The sequence below is a fragment of the Aythya fuligula genome, chromosome 3, assembly GCF_009819795.1.
Source record: "Aythya fuligula isolate bAytFul2 chromosome 3, bAytFul2.pri, whole genome shotgun sequence".
In the NCBI taxonomy this organism is placed as follows: domain Eukaryota; kingdom Metazoa; phylum Chordata; class Aves; order Anseriformes; family Anatidae; genus Aythya; species Aythya fuligula.
In genome coordinates, this window is record NC_045561.1 from 34286540 (window position 1) to 34311676 (window position 25137).

A 25137-nucleotide genomic window follows, 5' to 3' on the forward strand; every position below is an offset into this window, starting at 1 on the left:
TCATTCACTGCATTGCTGGGAGTCCAGCTATGTATATTTCTAAATCTTGAGCCTTATAGCCCAACAGGCTGTGCTTTCTACTCATTTTTTTATCTCTGTGTGGAATGTAAGTCCAATGCAGAAGCTTAAGGCTCACTCAAATGTTTCCTTCTGGTTTATTACCATGGTCAAATTTTCGAAGTTAATGCTCTAGGATGCAAGTAGCACAGCAGAAATACGAAAATAAGAATAGATATGGGTATATAAAGAGCAGCAGGAGTTAGACTTGTTGGTTCTTTTAATCTCTTGATCAATGTTAAAGGTGTTTCAGTCTGTTTCTAGATTAAAGTTGCCCTTGCTAACATTGGCCACATGATAAACCTGGAAACATGGGCACTTAGAACTGCCTCTAGTCCACCTTTTCTGGTTTCCAATACAAGAAAAAGAATAAATGCACCCAAATAAGCTGTTGCATTTAGCTGATAACATTTGGTTTACATAATACTTTACAAAGGATGATCCTGCAAAAATTCTGTGGTAAAGAATACCCTAACTACCTACCCTCTTGTTAATGGACCTCTGATGTAGAAATTTCCCTAAGAAAATTGAACATTTAATTACTATTAGGCACTTCTGCATGCTCTGCCTCATTGCCATCCACCTACTAATGATCAGGCAGCAGAAATACATTACCACCTTTGACAAGCACAAGCACATAGGTGATGAAGCACACTTGCAGTCACTGCCAGGTTCTTTAAAATAAGATTCTTCACTGTGCCTTTTGGCAACATAGCATTTGCTTCCTGTATTAAATGACACAGTATTAAATTCCTTTTCTAGTTGAGGTATTTGCAAAATGCCCTACATATAATTGGAGGCTTCAAGAACTTTGCACGCAAAGAAAAGGACAACGGGTAGTGCTGGGTACAGATGTCAAAATTTATCTCATATATGGGAGGGTAGGTATTATCTATGTAAATCTACTTTTGGTTAACAGTCCTGTCAGTAATTCTTGGTGGTGCTGTAAAAGAAATATTTTGTTACTATTGTTCAATTCAGAATAGAAGCATTTCAGACTCAACAAACAGGTTTGCATCCCCGTGTGAACATCAGGTCAGCTCCATTCCCACATTTCTAAGCAGTGATCTCTGGTGCACTGAAATATAAGATACCAATAGTATGTTTCTTCTCTAAAGTGCTTCTGCAGGAGCTGTGTAGATGTGACATTCATCTGGTCCTTTTGTTTCTGTGTCTTTGTCATTGCAGCTCTCCACATCATGAAGTCCCGTCATACTGTTTTTGCCATCATCCATTAAGTCTTCTGCCAACTCTGTGCTCTTCTTGTTACACTGACAGAAGTCACTGGAGCTCTCCAGTAAGTTGATGCAAAATTTGATAACCAGTGCTAGCCAGGCCATCCCAAAGAGGATCCAAAGAGAGATTACATTCTTGTACCAGCCTGGATAGGTGCGGTCTGGGTTCATCCCTACAACAGAATCACCCAAAACATTTCTACATTGAATCAAGACTTACCTCAAAGGAGGCATTTAATGTAAAGCAGAGACAGAGGACAGAAATATGACCTAATATTAGTGATTTCTATATAGACCCAGGAACTGTGAAGACTACCCATAAAAAATAAAATCAAAATTAGACTATATTAAAGAGAAATTGTTCACTTATTTAAGTTCATAGTTTCTTTTCTCCATTTATCACTCAGCTTTACAACATCATAGTAGTATGTAACAGGGGCTCCCTGCAAGCAGAGAGGTAAGCAGGTTTTATGTACTGGTGTACATACCTTGTTAAGCCAGATGCGAGTGAGTCTCTAAGAGAGGTAATGACCCAAACAGTACTAAAATCTGTAAGAACTGAGCCCTGGAAGACAGCTTGAAATTATGTTAACTCTGCTTGATTGCTTGATTTGTGATCCTCTTGGAGCAGTCATATTTTTGGTTACAGTTCCCCAATGTTTCATGCAAAGAGGCTTCTACGGGCTAAACTGGCAACTGTAGTAATATACATGTAAAAAAATAATAACAGAGGCAAAGGAAAGGAATGAATTTAGTCTTATGAAGTGTCTGGGCAGCAGGCTGGGGCACATTAAGGAAAGGTACAATGCACAAACTAGAGACAGTAGAGTCTCTGCATCAGCTTTTTCTCTACTGCTCGTCAAATCCTGTTATTTATTTTCCTTACCTTAAAAAGGTTTGTCACTTTATAGCTGAATACCTGTAGCATGGCAGATACTACAAAGCACCTGATTCTTTTGGGACAGAGCATGAGGAGTTAACACCTATGACATGGTGCCTCTGTGCTCCTGAAAGTCACACCCTGTCCCAAGTTGCAATGAAACTCACACATAGGGCTGGGTTGAAACAGGACATCCACAGAGGCACGTATTTAGGTGTTTATCATCTGTGACCAGTCCGATGTAGTAATCCTATCCTGTCATTGCCTGCACAGACCAGCAGGTTCCAAATTGTGGTCCATGAACTGTTATGGTCTACAAGATTATGATAAGCAGTAACTGGTCAGTGAAGCCTCATTAAATTATTTGCATTTGGTATTATTATATAGTACAGAATACATTGTACATATTCTGTATACATTGTACATATTTTCAGTATAATGGAACTGCAAGGCATTTTGAGGTTGTCGCTAGTCACTGATAAACCTTTGGGAGCTACCAACCACTTCTGTGGTAACTACTCTTTGGGCTGCCTTTCTATATCAAGGTGAATTTCTGCCAGAAGTATTATATTCAACCTTCAAACAAGCACCTTTCATCAGTGCTAAATTCAAAGGCATAAAAACTGTTAGTTTCTAAATAATAAATGAAAAAATAGAGAAAGACTATTTGAGTCTTCCAAAGAGAATGCTTTATCCACAGAGATCATCTGTGTGCATCAAGGTACAATCTTGGGGATGAGAAGATCAGTAGTTTAGGACCTATGTGGCACAATGCTTCTAACAGAAGGACTTACTCAGTGTGTAAATTAATAGAGTTCAGGGCCAGTAAGAGATGCCATGACAATATTACTAAATAAAACAGGCTAGGGACCACTTTATAACTTCAATTCTAAGTGCCACAGCCTGGCTCATGTTTCTCCCGAAACTGCAGCTGTGTCCAAAGGGAACAACATGGCATGTGATATCCCTCAGAATTTACCTGGCCCAGAACAGTGCCAGGAATCACAATAAGAGGGAAACAGTGTGACAGTTGCAAAATAATGCATGAACTCATGCTCTGGCCTTGCTTAGTTTTATGTAGAGACAAACTACAAACACAAGATTGTAAGGCCCAAATGGTCTGTCCTCTACATGCCACAGGTCACAGACATGTATTCACTTATTCCCATATGAACCTAGTCTGTCTATGCTGGTATGCTAGTTACAAAGGTACCACAAAGGTGAAGGTATGCCTGGAAGTGAGAAGATGTACTAGAGAAGAACTTCAAAAGTAGTTATCAGGAGCTGAGAGAAATAAACCTGCTGCAGTGCAGAGTTCAGAAGCATCTATAAAATGCTGAAGTGGCTAGCTTCTGTTAAGCTCAATTTGGATAACCTTACCCAAGATAACTTGATTCAAGCTAGTTAAAGCATGTCTACACAAGCTCTAGTCATAACTTTGACATGCTATAGACAAGTTCTATGGTAACACCACTAAATTATCTAAGCACCGAGGAAGCACTATGAAGAAATGAATATAAAGAATCCATAGTAAGGTGTTTATGTCTTTCTGTCTCCCAGGGATTCAAGGGTGCATGTGTTTCTATAATCAATTTCTTGTTAATGAGAAAGTCTTTATCAAAAAGGTGTGTACTGTGTTTCAGCAAATGTACCAGACGTGGGTCCAAACCCATTTCCTCTGACAAAACGTTTTGGCAACGAAAACTACACTGTGCCTGGTGCCTGACAGTCTACACCAAAGTGACTTAAGTTGCCTTTTAGAAAGCAGTTGTCTGGGGTTTTGACCAGGGAAATGTTCACTGTTTGACAATGGTAATGAAGAGTAGCATCTGCTTAAAACTGAACACCACTGGTGCACTGGTGTGCACCACGTGCGCCATCAGCAACTGCTGTGATTAAGAATAGCACTCCAGTCTGGCATTGTACTGATTCAAGAGACAGATCACCTGAATGCTGGAAGACTACTCATTGACATGGAAATGATTGTTTTGTGCTTTCACATGTGGCATTTCTATCTGAGAAATCGTGTCTTCTCCAACCTGTCCAATACTTACCTACCACAACAAATTTATCATCAGGTGTGTCTATTGCTAACAGTGTAATATTGCCAATTTGATAAGCCACACTTTTTGCTTTGATACTGAGTAGGTGAAAACAATGAAATTGGAACTACTCACCAATCACATAATCTCCAAACCCAATAGTGCTGAGAGTAATGAATGAATAGTAGAAACCCTCTTCATAAGTCCAGCCTTCTTTGTCAGAGAACAACAAGGGAGGTAGCAGGAGGAACAATAACAACCCAGATACTAGTGCACAGGTCTTCATCAGCAGGGCAGCTTTTATCTAGTAAAACATAAAAAAAAAAAAAAAAAAAAAAAAAGAAAGAAAAAAAGACAAGACTTACAAGGTGGCATGGAAAGTAGAGCTCACTTTTTCTGGTTGAAGATGATGTCGGACTCCATAAAAACACAAACATTCAGCACATTCCACTAGAATAAACAGGATAGCTCTTCCAGTCAGCACACATTGATCATTACTTTCATGAATCCTAGGTTCATGACATTTTAAAACCTATTTCACAAATCTTCCCACATAACCTACATATGTAATTCTAACCACAACTGATGATAAACAAACAAGCTATCTCAGAATGGGATATCCGTGAACGGCTCTATGGCTCTAGCAATTCTGTTGCTGTAAGGGAAGCCATTCATCACAAAAGTTCCATCATTTAGTAAATGGCCTTATCTGACACCTTATAGGGATGTCATAAACTAAATTTATTTATTTCCGGTTATTCCTGAGTATTATTGCCTTTTTGGCCAAGAAGGTAGGCAGGCTGTCTTTGTTAGTCAGAGGGTCCCAAATACCAGAAAATGTTATTTGTCTCCTGAGCTTCACAGAGAAGCATACCTGGTCACTGCTTACCTTCCAGCGAAACATCTCCTCTAGACGATGGGCACAACGCTGAACCCCCAGCAACATCACTTGCCCGATTTCATTCAGGAGGACAAGGTTCAAGGGGATCCCAAACAGTGCAAACAAGATGCAGAAGATTCGACCAGCCACAGTGCTGGGGCTTAGGTTCCCATAGCCTGGACAGAGAGGAATGAGGTGTTAAATCTACAATGTTCCCTGCTTGCTCTCCTCCCCTAGAGGGGGTGAACCTCCATCTTCTACAAAAGTTAGAGAAGGTCACTGTTCCAAAAGGACCTTTTTTTATAAATAACTGTAAACTACATCTATTGTTTGTCATATCCTATTGCAGGCTGGAAAATAACATTTCTTCCCCTGATAATTTAATTTAGTTCCTTTTCCATTTACCAGTGAATTTCCTCTCTCCTACCCACTGCCCTGGCTAGGACTTGATGTAAATGCAAAACTTCCGTTTAGTTCAGTTTTTGTAAGCATTGTTGGCATCGGGTTTGCTGGTAAATGATCCTGCATGGCTGTCAGATGGTCTCTGAATCAAAACAATACTGTTTTAATAATACCTTTGTCCCACAGGACTAGTGAATTTACCACTGCCTCCTTGCTTACAATCCTTTTTGTGCCACAAGTATCAAATACTCCTTATTCTTAAATTTGTTTAAGTTGTATTCTTAAATTTGTTAAAGTTGTTTGCCATGAGCCAATAAAGACAAACAATTTATATATTTAACCTGAGTAAAAAACTTCAATTTAAGATAGAAAGAAAAAAATGCATTTGAAAGTTTGGCATTTTTTCCAATTGCACCATTTGATCTAATGAAAGATACTGACTAGCAAGCATAGCTTTGCTTATATTATGGCTCAGACAACCATGGCTTCAACAACAATGCTGCAATATTTGTCTTTATTCTCCACATTTTCTCTGTAAAATACCCTGTAAATCTGTAGACTTACAATTCTTTAATTTCAAGTGTTTTACGCCATGAGGAAAATCAGATCTAATTTTATTTCAGAGGATGCTTTAAAGAAGAGGAAAGGACTAGCACATGAAGAACACCTGAACAGTGAATTAATTAATTCAGAGACCTTGACTACATTTCAATATCATCTTCACTCCTTAGCAATTTGTGTATCTCCATACACAAGATTGACATAACCTGGCAAAACTTATCTCTTTGCCATGAATAGCACTAAGTCCTCCTAGCAACATACAACTTTTGGCTTGGTGGAAACCTGGAGGTGTTCCCACCAGTGATGCCTTGTTAATGTGCTTGCAGATGGTGTAGCTCTGGGACAAACGAGTAGCCCCCAGGAGGGAGAGGTCCAAGGGCTGGGCTCTGTACATGAGAAAAGTGGGCACAAACACCCACCGTTGGCTACACAGGATCCCATTCCTTCAGTAATCTCCATCCAATGCTGACTGCAGTAAGCCACCAACCAACTACATAGAAAGAAGTGCCACTATGTGATTTCTACGCATTCTGCACCAAGCTTTGTGCTGACAAAATCTCTCACCATAGGCAACTCTACAAACAGTTAATTATGCACATAGACTAGCAAACTACCCCCAGAAGAATGTCTGGCAGCAAACTGTTCTTCAGTATGTATTTTCACCTCTTTTCTATCCCAACAAATTCTAAACTTTACAATCTGGATGGCTTCCCCTCCAATAACTTTAGGTTTGAATGTTTTGTAAGTCCCTGTTTTTAATGTACACTGTAACACACCAAAGCAATGCCTCCAACAGCCTGTGCCTGGGAAGGGGGAGAGCCCCTGGGAAAGAATGGGATGCTGTTACGTAAGTACAGGTTGTTTTGAAATGCAGTCAAACAAAGGGTCTAAATTAAGACCACAAAGCAGCCTTAATTCCAATGCTGTGTTCTTTACTTATGAGTAACTCTACGCTTTTATGCACTCCCCCCTCTCCATGTAATTGCTGACAGTCATTTCTGCTGGATTTCACCCTATCTAGACTAACAGGTGTGAGACACACAGGCAAGTAAATCAGACAGATGTTCCCATGAAAATGAATTTGAGGAATACGTGCCTTATGTGATCCATGCCACACTGACTATGCCACATTTCAGTGGGGTTCTAGTTTTCCTCTTTCATGATATTTAGGATGATTTGCAGGATGGTCTGGACTGATGGGACAGAGCAGGGCTGCATTTAACGTAAGGCTGAAATCTGAAAATGAGTCGCGTACACCTATGGACAGCCATTCCCAAGGGTTGTTTTCTTCTTCCCCTTCTATTTCAAGTCAACAAAGGCTGTGTAGAGGCTTGGGCAGTTCTTTTTGCCATAGCTTTCCAGGTTATCCAGCCTCTGGAGAAGAGGAAAAAAAAATCAAGAAAGGGAGGAAGAAAGGTCCGTAATCTCAGATCACTGGGTGAAGCACAGGATTTTGGGGACCCCACATAGTGCTAAATAGAGAGCAAGTAAGGTCAAGCTCTACATCGCATTTAATTTAGAAGAGCAAATTCAATGATGTAAGAAGATCCACTGTGTACAGGAAAGTCCAGCATGCCAAACACCAGACCTGCTTTGCATATGTTTTATCTTGTGCCCCTGGGCTCAGCGGCTCAAGACAATTTCCTGAAGACTTGGTGAGCAGCTGCTGTAAACATGCCAAAAAAATCCACATCCCATTAGCCTTTTAGACAGGATGCAAGGTTTGTTCAAACAGCACAGAAGACTTGAGATTACGTAAAATAGCTAGCAATTTATATCTGGCTGATGATTTACCCTTGTTTTTGGGCTAGACAAATAGGTATGAATATAGCTGTATGCAAACCTTAGTTGTTACAAACCTCAAGCAGGAATAGATAAATGGGAATTATTCTCTTCAGCAAAGGGAATGAGGCTAATTGGTGCTTTATACTGTTGTGGGTTATACATCAGAAGATCTCCACCAGCTTCAAAGACCAAAACAAACTACAGTGTCAGCAGTGTCACACCCCTCACAGACCTGCTACTGGGATCTCACCTCATGCATGCCTGTCCCAGGGGACACTGAGGGAGGCTCACCAAAAACTACATAGAAATCAAAGTGCAAGTGGTTTCACTGAAGCAGTAGGAGAAAATTCCTGTATAGCTGCTCTCATTTTGAAATAAAGTCCTACTTAATCCTCCTCAGAAGAAGCAAAATAAGAGCGTTTTAATTTCTAAGCAATCACATCCACTTTTACTCATGTGCTTCTGTTACACACCTTCAGTAAATCCACCTTGATTTCCTACTACATTCCTGTGCATAATGGATTCAGAGGCTCTGAGTACTTGCTAAGGGGAAGAGACTGAGGTATGATTAATGGAGTACCAGTGAAATATCTCTCAATTCACATGGCAATATCCCACTTGCAAAGCGCCCAGTTCAGCAGATGTAACTGCTGCTTTCTGCTACTGACAATGGGTGGCTTGTTTGGCTCCAGTTCTCACTGTTCCGCCATAAAGGAGTATCTTAAGCAGAAAGTAATTAGAAAAAAAAAAAAAAAAAAAAAAAAAAAAGAGGAAGAAAAAAGTGGGCTTTGTCAGTTGAAAATAATCTGCAAATTCACCAAATTTCAGCTGGGAAATAAACAGAGTTAGGTTGTCACAAAAAAGCCAGTGAAAAGTCGCTTCTCTAGCCAGTACCTTTATCAGTGGTTTGTGCATTCAAACATGTTTTGGTGGAGATTTTGGTTTAATTCTTTCTCCTACCTAAGTGGATACAAACCGTAACTTCCCAAAGGAGTGTCATAATCTCAAGGTAACAGGCTGTTCTTGTGTAGGAGTAGGGAAGGGCTCTCAGCCTCACCTGTTGGCAGTATTTTGCTTGGAACACTCAAACACTCACTGAAGCCTGGGAGCCAGGTACCTTGCCTTAGATGAGTGTCTGATCCACAGGGCTGTTGGGCAGTCCAGTAAGGGATGCCAGTGCTATGATTACGTTATTTTGCATTACACATTTAACTACTCTGAGAAAGATGCTCCACTTGGCAGCTGAGGAGATCTCCGGTGAGCCACAATCCTGTTCTCCCAGGCACAGAAAGAAACTCCATACTCTCTCCTACACCCTCAGGTACCTCTCAAACCACCAACCTCCTGGCAAGAAGTATACTGCCAGCTCCTCCCCTAACACTTTTCAGAAGATCTAAACTTTTCTTTCACTTGTGTTCTTTAGAAGTAACCTGAATGTTTTAATTCAGGCTAAATGAGAGTTGTGTTCATGACAAATTCAAATGTTGCATTGAGTTAAAAATAAAAATATTTAAATCCAATTTATATGGAGAAGATGTCAGTGGTGACAGAACCTCAGGAACTGTGTCCAATATGGGAAACTTCATTTTAATCCTGGTAGGTTGAACCAGTAGGTATGGGGGAGATGCTCATTGCTATTCATTTTAGTTGGTGCTGTGATAGAGACCAGTAACTAATACGCTAAAAACATGTTTTAGCAGAGTTATTTGGCAGTTTTGACCCTTTCCAGTTCCAGGCAACAGCAAAAACTGTTTGTAGACTCCTTGAACATATGACTCAAAACCTTCTGTGAAAGACCAGGATAATGCTTGAGATGACTACTGCAGTCTTCTGTTCATTATATTCACACTGTGTATACATTGGAGGCTGTATAGTGTGCTTAGTCCCAACGCTTAGTCCCAATGGAGCAAGATGGCACGTGGTCAGGAAAGCAGACTGAATTTGTCATTTCTCAGGAGCTAACTCAGACGATGTTTCTGTGAGCGCAATCTTCACATCCCTCAGTGACCTCCCATCGACTGTTGTGTTGCTTCCTACTCAGATGAGCCCCTACATCAGCTCTGCTGGTGCTAAGGGTAGGAAAAAAGATCAAAAATCAAAGGAATGCTGTTATTCAATGGAGAACTTTTCTGCACACACTTGAGGGTCACAGAGGGTTTAAATGTAAAAAATGTCTGTAGGCTGTTATTCCACATTTTAAAGCACCTTGATGTCTTAAAGTAGTTAACTGGTGGGCTAAAGGGTACCCATTCCACAGGAGCTCCATCACATGCTAGGCAGCAGTACAGAAGGTCAAAGTCTTAGAGACAAACTCTTGCTGGCCCAAAGCCCTTTGCTGCTAGGAGTTCCACGACTTTCCAACCATGAACTGGCTGTTCCTCCCCTCCAGTAGGAACCATTCATGCAACATACTAATTACCTGCAACAATATACCCAATATCACCCCTAACTCATCAACAGTCTGTTCCTTGCCTCTTTGTTAGCTCCTTCAGGGGGCTGCTGTAGGGAGCTTTCACACTGGGTTAACCAGAGAAGGGAAGACAGAAGGAAGTCTTCACTTTCCTTTGTACTGTGAGATGGTTTATTTGCTTTTACTGCTTTGTTTCATGTTTAAATTAATGCAAATGAATTCTGCTGTCAGAAAATGGGAAGGCAGCACTAGCTAATGGTATCCACTCACCTAAGATAAAGCAAGACAGTTGGGCTATGAGAGAACAGTATTCTTCCTTCTCTTAGGCTAGCACAGGTAACCTCAATCTAAACTCAGACATTATCCTTCCATTTTCTCTGAAATTACACCACCCTGTGGTGGTATGACTTTAGGAACTTTAATCTTGTTCCCCATTCTGAACTTGCTTTAACCTCCTCCTAGCTAACTAGGAAGAGAGTGAACAGAGAGGGGAGACTGTCAGTAAGGAATAAAGAAGTTTGAAGGATAAAACGAACAGCATATTGCTTTCTCTTTCTTTAATTTTGTTTAATAGTACAGCTCTAAGGGAACTAAGATAATTCTCTAAATCATTAAAGAGAGAAAATCCCTATAGAAAATCCTGCAGAAAGTGAGATAACGTACAGGATCTGGAGTGATGTGACAAGCAAATACAGCAATGAAGGATGCACAACAGCGGGGAGAATGAATTAGAGAAGGCCAGGACTGCCAATCCCACATTATCAAAAATTATAAATGCAGTTCCATTCAAATTATGAAACTGGCCAATTATTATGCAGGCTTTGGGGCACTTGTTTCATACACATCTCGTCTTGGAGACTTCAGGATTAGAGTACCAAGTATGTCCAGCCTGCAGGTCAGAACCTTACTACGCTTTCTAAGCAAAACTCATGTACTGCTTTTAATCGCTACTGGAAGTTGATGAGACTCTGATTTAAATGGAAGAGGGGGATAACATAGCATAGAAAAGACCGCATCCTGAGTCATAGGGATATAAACTGTGTCATTGGGGGAAGCAGGTAGTGTTCATCACCTGGTGTCAACGGGGGAAAGAATCTGTCATCCCTTCCTGTAGCCTAAAGAGAGTTCTGGTGAGGACTTCAGAGAAACATGAAAACCTCACCACAACCTTCTTAAGAAACACTTTTCCACAGTGTCAGCTCCTACATAGCTGTGCCTTCCGCATGAAGCTTCGTACTGTGAATCACTCTGCTGAACTTCACTGAGTTTTTTGGGAAGGACTTTGTCTCTTTGCTTGACATCACAAAATCAGCCTTATTTTTAAGCCAGGCAGTGATGTCTGAGTCAATGAGGCTGCACCAGCTATTATCTCAAGAGCTTGCATAAACTTGCAAAGAGGATTGTTAACTTAGACACAAGGTGGTGGAGGTCTGTGAGGCTGTGTGGTATTCCCTTCTACAGCATACTGTCATCTACAGAGTGTTAAGACACTAACCTGTACACAGTTAGCAATTTAAATTGGAAAACGAAACAAAACACAGAAAATCAAAGGCGAAAGTTCTCTGTGTAGAAATGAACAATTGCAAAGTTATTAGCAAAGCACCTAGAATCACAGTAAAGGCTTTAAAACAATAAGATACAAGTAGCTATAACACTTGGTGCTTTTGTCCCCTGATACGAAGTTCTCCCTCCCCACCACCCCAACTCTGGGAGCAAGAAGCCTACTAAAATAAAAAAGGAAAAAGCTTAGGCTTTCGCAGGGTAACAGCCAGAAATGTTTAGTCCAGATCTCTGCCAATATCACAAAAAGCCCTTATATTTTAACATTACAAATTTGATTCTCCTTAAATGTGATTAATTTAAATTAGACAGTTTAGAATTTAATCAGCATTAACTATGGAGGCAAGCAAAGCAGCTCTAATCAGATACTGCTTTGTACTGGAGGCCAGAAAGAACTGCCCAGGCTTTATGCTGGAAACCCACAGCCTCTGCAGCCCTATCTGATGAGGCTCCACTGCCATCATCTGGTACAACCCGTACCTGGTAGTAAGACACACCAAACAGAACAGAATGTATGCAAGAAGAGCAGGGCTGAAAGATGCTCTGGATCACAGTAATTTTATTTTATTTTAAGCAAAGCAAAAAAAAAAAACACAACGTCCTCTGTTAGCTCTTGTTTTGGGGCTTAATGTTCTGAAGTCAATGCATCTTCAATGACTATCAGAAATAAATCTAAATAATATTCTATGTGGGTGCACATAGAAAGTTCTGAATCTAAAATGTATTTGAAATTGAAGAGAACTGACAGATGTGACATAGATGAGGAGAACTGATTTTTATTTTTTTTAATGGATTCAGTAGCTATCTCACAACATCCTCTACCCCCGTGTTTTTTTGTAATACTGTGTGAGAAAACATTTTTATAATACATAGTAAGAAAAGATGTCAGGGCAAGTTACTAATGGTTTTGGGAACTCGTGACATGCACTATCAATAATTATTAGGTATGGTGTTACCTAATGCAGATACTAAATCCATTTTATTGTTTCCATTCTCTACCCCCCCCCCCCCCCCCCCCTTCTCATCACTCCTTCATAGCTTCACATTACTCATTTGCTTGGAATTTGACTTAACTGAATTGTTCATTTATCCAACTATGGGACTTCAATCTACACATGCAGGCCCTCAGCCAACACAAGTAGAAATAAGAAAGAATAAATCACAAATAACACATCCAAGGATTTAGCATTCAATATTATGTGTTTTTCAAAATCCTTTCTTCTTCTTGTAACAGAAAAAGCTCATTTCAATGTACAATTCATCTCCTACCTATCAGACAGCACTAGGCTTGGGAAAGGGATAGAAAAGTATAGGGAAAGAGGTTGTGGGGTCTCCTTCCTCAAAGATTTTTGAAAGCGGCCAGGACATGTTCCTGGGCAACCTGCTCTGGGTGCTCAAGCAAGGGTTGGACCAGGTGACCTCCAGAGGTCCTTGCCAACCTCAACCACCCTGTGATTCTGAGAGACAGGAAGTGTAGGTATTGCAGCACCCTGAAGCGATACTACTTCAGGACTAGAAAATTGAGTAACTTAATAGGGATATGTACTGAGCTAATTATTCCTGCATCTAATTAGAGGTCATTACTGCAATGGCAATAACAAAGCATTCTTAGTTCTAGGGCTAGTCTATTGCATGCTTACCCATTGCATGACATAGACAAACTATAGAGTGCTATGATATAGACAAGCTATATTAAGTCCCATAAGGCTGGACAGTATCTGATAGCACACATCCTCATTCCTGCTCCTTTCCCACCTATAAGGCTGTCCTGTGAGTGGGGAACTCTTACCAATGGTGGTTATTGCAGAGATGGAGAAGAAGAAAGACCCGCTGAAGTCCCACCTGCCCAGGCTGGTGGTGTTTCCCTGGAGGGTTACGCCGCTTTTGTAGGCCTCGATGATACCCTGCAAAGAGACAGTAACATGAGATCCCACAAACTCAGAAGAGCCAAAAGTCAGCATACTTACTGTAAGCAAATGGCATCTACAGAATAACAGAAAGTTGCATGCGCACACGGTGGATCATACAGGTAAACGTGGAAGAGACTGGAGGGCAAGAGTTGCCTAGCGAAAGCCTCTCCAGATAGTTATTGACTGCCCTACAGCATACAGGCTAGGAAAAGAAAGTGTTTCCAGACAGCATATTCTAAAGGCAGAACCCCCAGAGCAGCAAGTAAAGGTGCAAACATAAATGATACATGCTGGATACCTTGTCTACACTGGGGTGGAAAGCATGTAGTGTAACATATGACAAACTACACAGAATGGCCAGCCCACTAGTATTGTGCACCCTGTCCCCACCTCACTACACCAAGTATAAATAAATGGATTGGATTAGTGGGACACTCAATTCTGTTCAAACCACCTGGGAACAACTCAGATGTCATCATGGCAAAGTGTACAGAATTATGCCAAAATAAGGTAACAGACATTTTAACATTGCCCACATCTGACTATGCATTCTCATGCCAATAAAGTTAATGACATTGAACCTACTTGTGTTGAAAACAACGTTAGTCACAGCACATACGCTAAGCTTTTCACACCCACAGACTAAAAATCTTTTGGAGGTGATTTCCTTGAATGCAAAGTGTAGTCAAGAATAAATAAAATTCATTAACTCTGAGAAAGACACACAGATACCCAACACTATCCCTACCGCACTGTAAGACTGCTGATAAAGCTTTCATTACTAATAAAAGGAAGCACTCTCAGGTTAGACTTGCAGCAGCTGTAAGTTTTACAAAGAAATTGTGGTTTGTGCATCCATCAAGCAAACCAGTGCCTCAAGCCTGCAAAGCAGCTTTGTCCCATTTTACAGATGAAGACATGCTATGCTGTAAGCAATTCCTGGTATCATACATGGCTGTGAATTAAAAGTAGTTTCTAGAGACTCAGTCAGCACCTTTATTATAAGGACCATTATCTTTTTTCTCCAGAGCTACTAGTTCTCACACTAAGAATAAGGAACAGCTCTTAAAAGCAACATACATTCTCTTCCAAGTGGAGAAACACCATTTGATAGTCATTCTCAGACTTACCTTCATTTACTCATAACTCAAGGCAATTAATTGCAACAATTCAGGGTTGCATCATAACCCATTAAAGTCTGAGAAAATGCTCTTCTGCTTTTCTCTGCACAAGATAGAGGAGAGAGCCCTTACTTTGAGAAGGGCTAAGAATCAGATGCTATATTACATTATGCTTCCTTCAGTTAATTGCTTCCTTGAGTTGAGCAATACATTTAGAAAAAAAAAAAAAAAAGGGGGGGGGGGGGGGGGGGGGGAAGGAGGAGGAGGAGGAGAAAGGGAAGAGGGAGAGAAAGAGACAAAGATTTTACATCAGGAAGTCTCCAGCAGCAGGATTTGTTTTGCATAGATTGCATGTAATTTCCACTTCTTCCACAGCCAGTGTCTGCACTGGGGTTCGTCAGGGTGTATGGGATGCAGGCTCTGACCTTTCTCTGTTCTCCATGATCTCTGATGATGTTTGACCTCAGGTTTAAGAGCAGTTCTGCAGTCAAGAATCAGGGTGCCCAAGAATATAAAATAACTCCCTAAACAAACCATATGCCAAGGGAAACACTAGAAATTTCAATAGATGACAGATCTGTATTTTCCCTTCTCCCTGTGAGAAACTATTGTCTAAATTTTAAGACAAAAAGCTTGTTATTCTCTCAAACTTTCCTTGTGTAGCCTGTCATCTCAGCAGTTCCATATATTTAATCCTGAAGACGTATATACATGCTGGAACACCAACAGTCCAGCTCTCAGATAAATTACCAGCTTGACTAGATAGAGGTATGAAGCCCCTCTGCATACAGCATGTTTTCCATTCTCCTGCCTGTTGTCCTGCTGGTACAAGCTAAGAAGTTGACAACATTACATGATACCAAGTTTTTAAAGCCAGAAACTTCAGACACCTTAACTCCAGAGAGGATAAGAAACTGTGGCTGAATTAGCCTAGAGAATTGAAAGTTTCTCCACATAGGAAGTGGAAATCAGCAAACTGAACAGGATGTCATGTGAGAAGCAAGTCACAGGAACCAAAGCATTAAGTGCTTAATTTCACATCATTGCATCACTTCAGTTCTGCATGGTTTAGGACAAGAGACTGTGCAGGTGTAAGCACCATGCTAGCTTTGCAGTGATTTCAACAGTGAAATGTCTGCACTGTGTTAACTTCTCCTGAGGTAATGCTACTGCCAGGAAATAGTTTGTCTCAAGAGGTAGACAGGTAGGCTCAAGCACTTGCAGTGAATGGCATGATGATCCTGCACTCACCTTTACGAGGAGGTAACACACAGCAAGCACTGAGCCTGCAGTGCCCACTGCTTCTGTTTCTGGGCTTAAGGTACTTCACATACTTACAAGAGGTCTTCAAGAGCCTTCAGCAGTAAGCCTCTGGCTAAGCATTTCTGTGTTAAAACTTGTTATCAAACATCCAGACAACATGGTTAACTGTGAGGATCACTGTGACTGTTACAACCTGATATGGGGATCACTGAATAATCATGAAAATCAAAACCACTTGAATAAACTGTTACTCCCAGGAGAAATGTCAAGTTGAATACTGGCAGGATAACAGAGCTACTGCTGCAACCCTGAAAGTGGAGGATTCTTAGAAGGTGGAGAAAACAATACTAACTTTTTTTTTTTTAAATGTAAGACTTTTATTACAATATTCAGAGACAACCTCTGATTCACAGCAACAATGTTGGAAAAATAAAAATTTATTCTTCTGAGAAGAGCAGAAGTGATGGAGTTTACAGATGTGCCTATATAGGCAGATTTGTGAAAGAAATTCACAGATGGCTATTAATACACAAAAATTACCTCTGGCATAGCAAGTTATTGGATCGCAAACTCCTGGAGGCTGAGGAGGCAGAGAAATATCAGTGCATACTTGCACTAATTTAACAGGCTTCTCTAGGCATCTGCTTTTGGTTACTTTTTTCACAAAAAGAAATAAATTTAAAAGTAGTTTGTCATTTTGAGAGAACACATAGGAGAAACCCAACTAATAAATGATCAAGTACAACAGCTGGATTCTCCCCGCTTTTCTCATTGCAAAAGCACCACCCCTCCCCCCCCCCCAAAAAAAAATAAAAATTGGCCTGTGGGTGCAAGAATCGAATCACATACATTAGGTGACATCTGCTAGGTCTCTTTAGCCTGGCTTTGAGAACCAGACATTTCCTGCTTTGCTTTACATTGATTTGGGGGAGAAATACTAAGGATTTTTATTTTTCTTTTATTTAGGATAATCATTTACATGGTGTCTTCTCTAAAACCTGATACATTAAAAGGTACCTAGTAGAAGCAGGGTTTCAAATCCATTTTTCAAAAAAAGTGCTATCTGCTTGACCTAATATACTAGTCACCATCACCAAACGCTTGAACACAATCCATCTTGAACTTGTGGGGTTTGGGCTGGATATTTCAGGAACTTGAAAGGTCATGCATGTAACTCAGAAGTATAGGAAGGAAACAGTGGGTGGTTAAAATAGTCAGAAAAAAAAAAAAAACCCAGAACCCAGTTCTGCTTTGGATTTTACAGACAGACAAGCTACATAACATAGGAAAGTAACTTTTTTGCCCTTATTTCCCCCCTCTAAAATAATCATAGTAACTTGTTAGTCACAGGGTCTACTTTGCTGACAAATCCTGTATGTATCATATTAACCCTCCTATAGAGGTTTTTGTGGAATTGCTATAGGATTTATAAATGATGAGCTTTGATATTTTTGGGCTTCATGAGTCAATGAAGCTTTGCAAGCTGCCACATTTTTTCATGAACTAGGCTGCTCTGTTTCTTGATAGTACCACGCAAAGCCTACTTGCATGGTCAAGTCTCATTGCAGCTGGCAATTAGAAAAAAGGCATGACTTAAACATTTAAATGTAGATATCTGTCCCAACACCTCTGTGAAAAGCATGCTTTTGGTTACTTACATTTGGCCTCCACCTTGGTTTTACTCAACCACGAGCTCTGAAGTTTTCACTTAGGAACATCACAAATTAATACTTGCAAGTGCACCCTTTATGTTAGATCATTACATCCCACTACAAATTAAAGCCTAGTTTGGCGTGTACTTCTGCAGGGAATTCCCTCCTTTAATTCAAGCCCACGGGTAACTCCATGAGGAAGCTGTAGATTTCTGCTGACTCCCTTGTCTAATGTGCCTCAGACATAAACTTATTTTAGAATGGCAATTACCTTCTTTCCTTCTCTCTATTCAGTTAGAATAACCATTGCTGGTTCTTCCTCCAGGAGCATCCAAAAACAACAGTATCCCAACTTCCTTATTGAGGTTAAAGAAACACAAATAAAAATATATAAAATCACTGCTTCATCCTGCCTTTCAGCCCTTTTCAGCTTTGGGACTGTACTTTCACAAATGACTGACACTGAATGCTTCATTCCTCCTGTAAAACCACCCCACAGAGCTTTGCCCCAACAAAATCAATATAGCTACAGTCATACCAGCAAAAAATAAAATACCTGTTTGAATTACACTTCCAATAGAGTTTTTACTCTTCAGAGAAGAAAAAAAAAGTGAGGAATGAGGTAGCCTACGTAAATACCTCCAGAAGCTTAATACCTACAGCCTATGGAGTATATTTCTCTTTCAAAATTTCTGAGTTACATCTTCTTCTTTCCCAGAAAAACACAGGTTTATTCATTTTTCATTTGCTGTGGAGTCACTCTTGCTTTCAGCCACATCTTTTTTCTCATTCACCATGTGTGCTGTGTTATCAGTTCTGGGCAACTCCCAGCTTATCCACTTCCTCTTTTCTAAACCCTCTTATCACATGTGGGCCCCTCCACCACCAGCTTGTAGCTGCAGCACGGCTTCTGATCAGCAAGGGCTGCCAAATGGAAAAACATTATTTACTCTGACCTCCTTAATGCCAACTGAAAACTTCATTCTTCAGATCTGTGCTGATTCGGGTGAGTTGGGTACAGCTTTCAAAAAATGCACTTAAAGTCAGCAATGATGAATGAATGCATGTGTATACTTGAGCTGAGACGCTGCCTTCCTCACAATCTTTACCTTCTCCTGAACATTATTCTTTGCTGTGAAGATTATAGAAAGAGAAACAAAGTTTACATAAAATGATTAATCAGACTGACTCTGATCTATCTGCCACCTTCCTTCCCCCCAGAACCAATAATAAGATACAAAGTGACACGGGGGAACAGGAAGCCATGGAAGATCATGACCATTCAAAGGATGCCCATGAGAATTCCTAACTCTTCCTGGACTATGCTCAAAATTTCTCTCACATTTCTGGGCAAAAATTTTTTACTGGAGGAAAGCATCATGGAAGGAGTCACACAAATGACTTTTATAAACTACGATTCCAGTCACTGTTGCTGTCCTTGTGCTTCTGAACTACAGCATTTTGGCCAGAGTTCACAGTAAACTTGAGATATCTTCATAGGCAACAGCAGCATTTCCTAATTGCATTTGGAAGCAGTTCTCCATGAAGGCAAAAAAACATGAGAAGTGATTGGAGTAAGAAACTTCACTCCCAAGTTTAGATGAAGCATACACATTCTTATATAAAATCACCTTCTCCAGAGAGTATATGGCCTCCTGAAAGCTGTATAATTTCAGATTATAAAGGTGAGGAAGTGTCTATCAATGAGGGAAAGGAGGCATTTCCAAGCCACCAAACTACCATTTAGATTAATGACAAAATATAAACTCACAAACATCGTGCCTCAGAAATTATGTGTAATATTTATATATAAACACTCATTTACTTTTCACAGAATACCAGCCGTAATCAGAAGGAAATATTAATGTTAATCTTGTCTCAGATTGTGAGGACAAGGGTCAATTAACTTCAAAAAAGAGGTTATGGATTGCACCATTCCCAGCTATGAGCTCTGGTCCCCTGTTCTGGCCTGGAGTGGAAGCTTACTTGAATTCTAACCAAAAGAAAAGCAGGCACAAGGTTCATTACAGATGCTGGATTATAGACTCCAGCTGTTTTCTTTAGACTTTTACTGTCGGTGCTGGATCTGCACTAAGGTTTCTAGAACCCACATAGGCTTCCTTTTCTAAGGGGAAGGATCGAGAGATGCAGTAAACAGTGCTACAATCACTGCTACCCTGAACCACTAACACTTTTTCTGAAAATTAAGTTTTTATATCTAGGAAGACAGTGCAGCATGATTCAAGGGCCAAAGCACTGTTATTGCTTCCCAAATCCAAGAACACGAGTGACTCAAGAGCAAATAGGACCTGGTACAAGGTACTGCCTATGTAACCTACAGGACAGAACACAGCAGGTTGTGTTACATCATCTCTGTAAAATTGAGAAGATCTTTCTCTAGTAGTTATTTTCCTTTTAGTTGCTTTAAAAAGGATGGGGATGGACTATCATGGACAAGTAACTCTAAGAGCAACCTGCATCTTTAAACAGCTGAGAAGATGTAACATCTCTGATAGGCACCCCCTGTATTTAGATGTCTGCTGCTAGCATGGTGTCCCAAGTCCGCCTTTTTAAATACAGGTACCTGACATTACATCATTAACCAGAAGACCTAAGAGTGAGTTGACTCACCAGAAACAACTGCACATCCGTAGATTTTCTCCTTACCTTCCAAGAAGTCCAGCAATGTACCACTATCCTATTGTCCATCCTGCTTTATACAACAATTTCCTACAAATTTTTCTCTAACAACTTCTGTCAAAGGCTAGCAGATAACGTAAGCACTGAACATAAAATGCACATACTCTTGGTAACATAACCACACTTCTTTTTAATTAACAGTTCATTTCCTTCTTTGATATGGGTCTGGGCAAAAGTGTACTGGCTATAACTTAATCAAAACTGTAACACATTTTGATAAAATGGTAATGAGAAAGAGCAATTACAGAGGATGAACCCTGTGTCACCTGTGACAAGCCAATGGAAATTTTGACTAAAGTGGGTCCTATAAAAATATCATTGCTCCACAAGAGAAGGATCCAATGCTGCTCCATATAGTCCCTTATGGAGCTGGTGATCTCTGTTACTCACCCCCTAATGGTCAACCACTGCGACATCATCTGTGGACAAGATGACTTTAGTAAACTGCATTTGAAGGTTTTTATTTCCTGACAGCTGGCACAAAACTCTGCTGGTTCAATGTCAGCATAATCCAAAGTATTGATGAGGATCTTCCAGTCACGTGGGAGCTAGTTGCTCTTTTAATCACGAACTTCATGTGATTCTAGCTGTTGACTCTGGAGATAACAGTATCTAGGTCCACCTGCAGGCTTTCAGTTTATGGCCTGCCCTTTAGAATTAGGTCCTTTCCACTACACCTTCAATCTTTCCAGGCAGGAGTATTGTTAGCTCACCTTTGATCTTTTCCTTCCCAATTTATGTAAATGACATGGCTTAATTAGCCTCTTGCATCTACAATAGTAGAAAGTGGGTAGAATAATATAATACAGGAAACAGCTGTATTAGGTGATAAGGTTACAGGGAAAAAAAAAAGGCAAGGACAGCATGAAAAGGATATCCCAGTAACAGCCCAACACAGTGCTGCAAGTCTGACCCTACACACAATCTTCTGACAAAAGAGATGTGGAAAAGCACAGTGCCTATAGCTACATCAGTGTCTAAAACTACTGACAATGCTGCAGGAAGAAGAACATGCTCGGGGGACAGCTCAGCTGCAGCAGTGCTATGTATACTCCTCCTAGGCAGTAAAACAGAGAAGTGCATCAAGCTAGGCAGTGTGGCTAAGACCTCTCCCCCACAAAGGTTAGAATAGGTCTCAGCTCCACAAGATGTGACAAAGCAGAAAGCGCAGCCTCACTCATTGGACACTTTTGGAAAGATTCGCAAATCTGTAATCAATATCATTCTTACCTGGTCTGCAACTCTTGGATAACTTTCCCTCCCCCCAGTGGAGTCCAGTTACTGTTCTTCACTGTACTGAGGGTTCATAATCTGAAATCTGCTTTATTGCATCTGCTTCTACCTTCTGCAAACTGTGTAATTTAGAGCTTCCTTTGATGTGACCTCACATTTTGCCACATGAAGACCACCATCACATTTACAATAACAAGCCAGATACTGTCCACTTTGTATGTTGCCTACTGTCTCTTGAGGATCTGTTTACTTTTGTTCTTGGTTAACAAGTGTTTGTATCATAGACTTTGCTTACAGTGTCAGAAAAACAGCCTAGGGTGAGATAGGTCAAACCCAAACATGTTTTCCTTGAGCAGATGTTACTGGGTGCACAGTAGAGGGATATGGGGCTGGAGTCTCTCAATTCTCCTTTATGCTGTCCTTACTCTAGGCATAAGTAATGAAAGCCAAGAAAAATGCAAGTCAATCTTCCCCATATGCACACACACATTCAATGTATGTACATAGTAACACACATGCATGTTTTTTTTTGTGTGTGGTTATACATAAGCCAGTTGCACGTGCTACCTTCAGTTATTTAGAAAATGCAGAACTGCAGAACCCTGCAGGGGAGGAGCCAGACAAAAAATAGCTGTGGGAAGCAGGGACCTACCACTACAGAGGTCATATACACAGTTCTAACACTCCTCTGCTGTTCAGTTTTTGTTGGTCTGCTATCTCCAGCTCATTCTCTCTTTTGTTTTGCTAATTAGAAAATTGCTTCCGACCCAGAAAGATCTGAGCCACTGAAATAACAGGATGAGTTTTCTAGTTTAGCTACCATGGCATGGTTTGTTTGCCTTTCCTCCTGCCCATCCTCACACAATGCTCTCATGCAAGCTCCTCAAGGCAGGAGCTCTCTGCTGCTTTCCATCTGCACAAGGGCTGGACGAGTAGATCTCCAGTTGCGGCTGGTAACTAGGAACTAAGCAATAAACAGGTTGTAAAATGATGTTTGTACATTGCTTCAGCAAACTGGGATTTTATTCCATATTGGCTACTATTCACTTTAAAATAAACATAGAGTTTAGAATTATCTATGATGAAAAGCCGTATGAAAATAGAAAGGAACTGCCAGTAATGTCAAAGCAATTAAAATTCATTCACTGCTTTATGTTTTCACACTCTTTATATGTCTTTCTTATTTGCAAATAATCAGCTGTGTATCTAGAATACAAACTTGTTATCTGAAGAGGGTTATTGATGCATTGCCTGATAAACTCTGTATTAAGCAATTTACTGTACAGGGAAATTTTTTTTCTTTTCTGAGCACACTTACAGTAAATGAGCAATGTGACATAGGAAATTAAAAAAGAGTACAGGAAAGAAGCAATCCTGTGGATTATTTATTTAAGATAAATTTCTCACTGTGAAAGTTATTGAAAATAGCACACAAAGCCATTCAAGTGGACTACAGCTTCTCAAAGGAAGAATGCATGCACAGACATTCTGTATAAAATGAAACAAAACTTTCTTTTAATGTACTCATCCAAGGCATGCTCAGGTCACAATTAAATACTCACATGGCACAATAAAGCTGTAGCTGGTCTGAAGGGATTTGGGTGGCTGTCCTAATCTCTTGCCTACCAGACGGTATGAAGAATTAGTAGAGGTCATCTTGCAGTAAAACAAACCACCAGAACGACATTGTAAAGACCTTTCCACCTACTCACTTGAGACTACTTCCTCTACTACTATCACCTCATTACTCTCATTCACCCAGAGAAATCCCTTGCAGCCCCATGGGCACTGAATGAAACTCAGTCTGAAGCTGCCTCCATGCAATGCCAGGCTGGTCAGCTCTGATGCATTTCTCACACCTCCCAGATGAATTATTTCAAAAGGCTATCTATATTCCTCAGCTGGAGCTGTACTCAACAGACAATATAAATAATAAGAGTAGGTACCATAGTAGCTTTCAAGGGACCAAATTTGAAGATTGACAATGCAATCTGCAATTTCACTCTGCTACTGATTGCCATTGAGGATTTACCATCTAGAAAGTCAAAGGATGAGAGCCTGACAAAGGTTCTCAGCACAGTTTTGTCTTACTGAAACTCCTGATAAGATTATCCGCTTGATGTGTTTCTGGTTTATTTATTTATCTCTGCCGGAGAAATTAAAAAAAGTGGTGGAAATATTTATCTTTTAGGTCTTTTAAGCTCTGATGACCAGCTACCATGCTTCCAGACACTACCAAACACCGCTAGCACCCTCCACCCCACTTTTTGTTTTTCAGTGCCTATTCCAGGTAGGCGGCACCCAAAAGAAGCAGCATATAACCAACTACCAGAACTCACTGATCTAGAATGGTTTGGGCAAATATTTATGACATTTCAATATTATAGATTATATTTTCTTTCTTTTTCTTTTTTCTTTCTTTTTTTTTTTTTTTTTTTAAAAATTTCAAACAGAGAGTGAACATGAAGGCCATTTTGCTCATTTCTCTCATTTCTGTACCACAAAATGTAGCCACTTGAACTTCGGTAAGATTGCATTTGGTCCACCTGTGTATTTTACAGCCATCCTGCAAACAACCTCAGAAACTTTTTGAGGTTTACATCTGCACTGCATTACTAGGATTTTTTCACTTCCCTTTAATTAACAGGTAGAAAACTGATGGAGGAGGAAAAGGTTTGACACCAACACAAAACGCAATCCAACTTACCACACCAAAGCCTTTCCGTTAGAACTCATCACTTGGAAGCTGCCACAGGGTATCTCTAACTCATCCTTAATTACTTCAGCAGCAAGCCAGAACCACCTGCATTTAACACCAGGTCCTACCCCACCACCACCTTCCTCCCACCACTTAAACCCCAACCAAAGCTGGCGGGGCCAAGAGAAGCCCCCTTGAAAGCCCCCCTCTTGGTGGCCCAGCTCGGCGAGGGCAGGGGCTTACCTGGATGAGGCGCTGCAGGGCGGCCCCCCGCAGGCAGGTGTGGTTGGCAAGCAGCTCCCAGTGCTGCTGGAGGAGCCGCCGGGCTGCCTGCACCTCAGCCGGCCTCTCCAGAGCCTGCAGCACGCCGGCCCCCAGCCCCACGTAGCCCACATAGGCCACCAGCAGCACCGGCACCCCCCAGCGCCGCCGCTGAGCCTCCGACGCCCCCATGGCTGCCGCCGCCGCCAAGCCGCCGCGGGGCTGAAGAAGCCGAGGGCGGGTGGAGACCGCGCCCGGCCGGCCCACGGCACCTCCCCGGCCTCCGCCTCCTCGCCGGGCGGCTTCGGAGCTCCCTGGCCCCGAAGGTCCCTGCCCCAAGGCTGGCTGTGCCCCGAGGGCACTAAACGGGTGTCCCTGATAACGGCTGTGCCGTACAGACACTGGGAGGTGCCGCGCGGTTCTCCCGCGGAGAGCAGCAATCTCTTTGGGTGTGCGAAAAGTTTGTCGTTTACCTGTTTTGGTGCAG

At 41.0% G+C, this 25137-nt stretch overlaps 1 protein-coding gene across 1 annotated transcript; it reads right to left on the reverse strand.

Moving 5' to 3' along the window:
- Nucleotides 1-105: 105 nt before the first annotated feature.
- On the reverse strand, nt 106-24842 carry KCNK17 (potassium two pore domain channel subfamily K member 17). Its single transcript, XM_032184902.1, has 5 exons — nt 24633-24842; nt 13602-13716; nt 5104-5270; nt 4350-4518; nt 106-1465 (listed from the first exon to the last, which is right to left on the reverse strand). Exons 1-5 carry the CDS (start codon nt 24840-24842, stop codon nt 1170-1172), a joined length of 957 nt encoding a protein of 318 aa, XP_032040793.1. The 3' UTR covers nt 106-1169.
- Nucleotides 24843-25137: the final 295 nt, after the last annotated feature.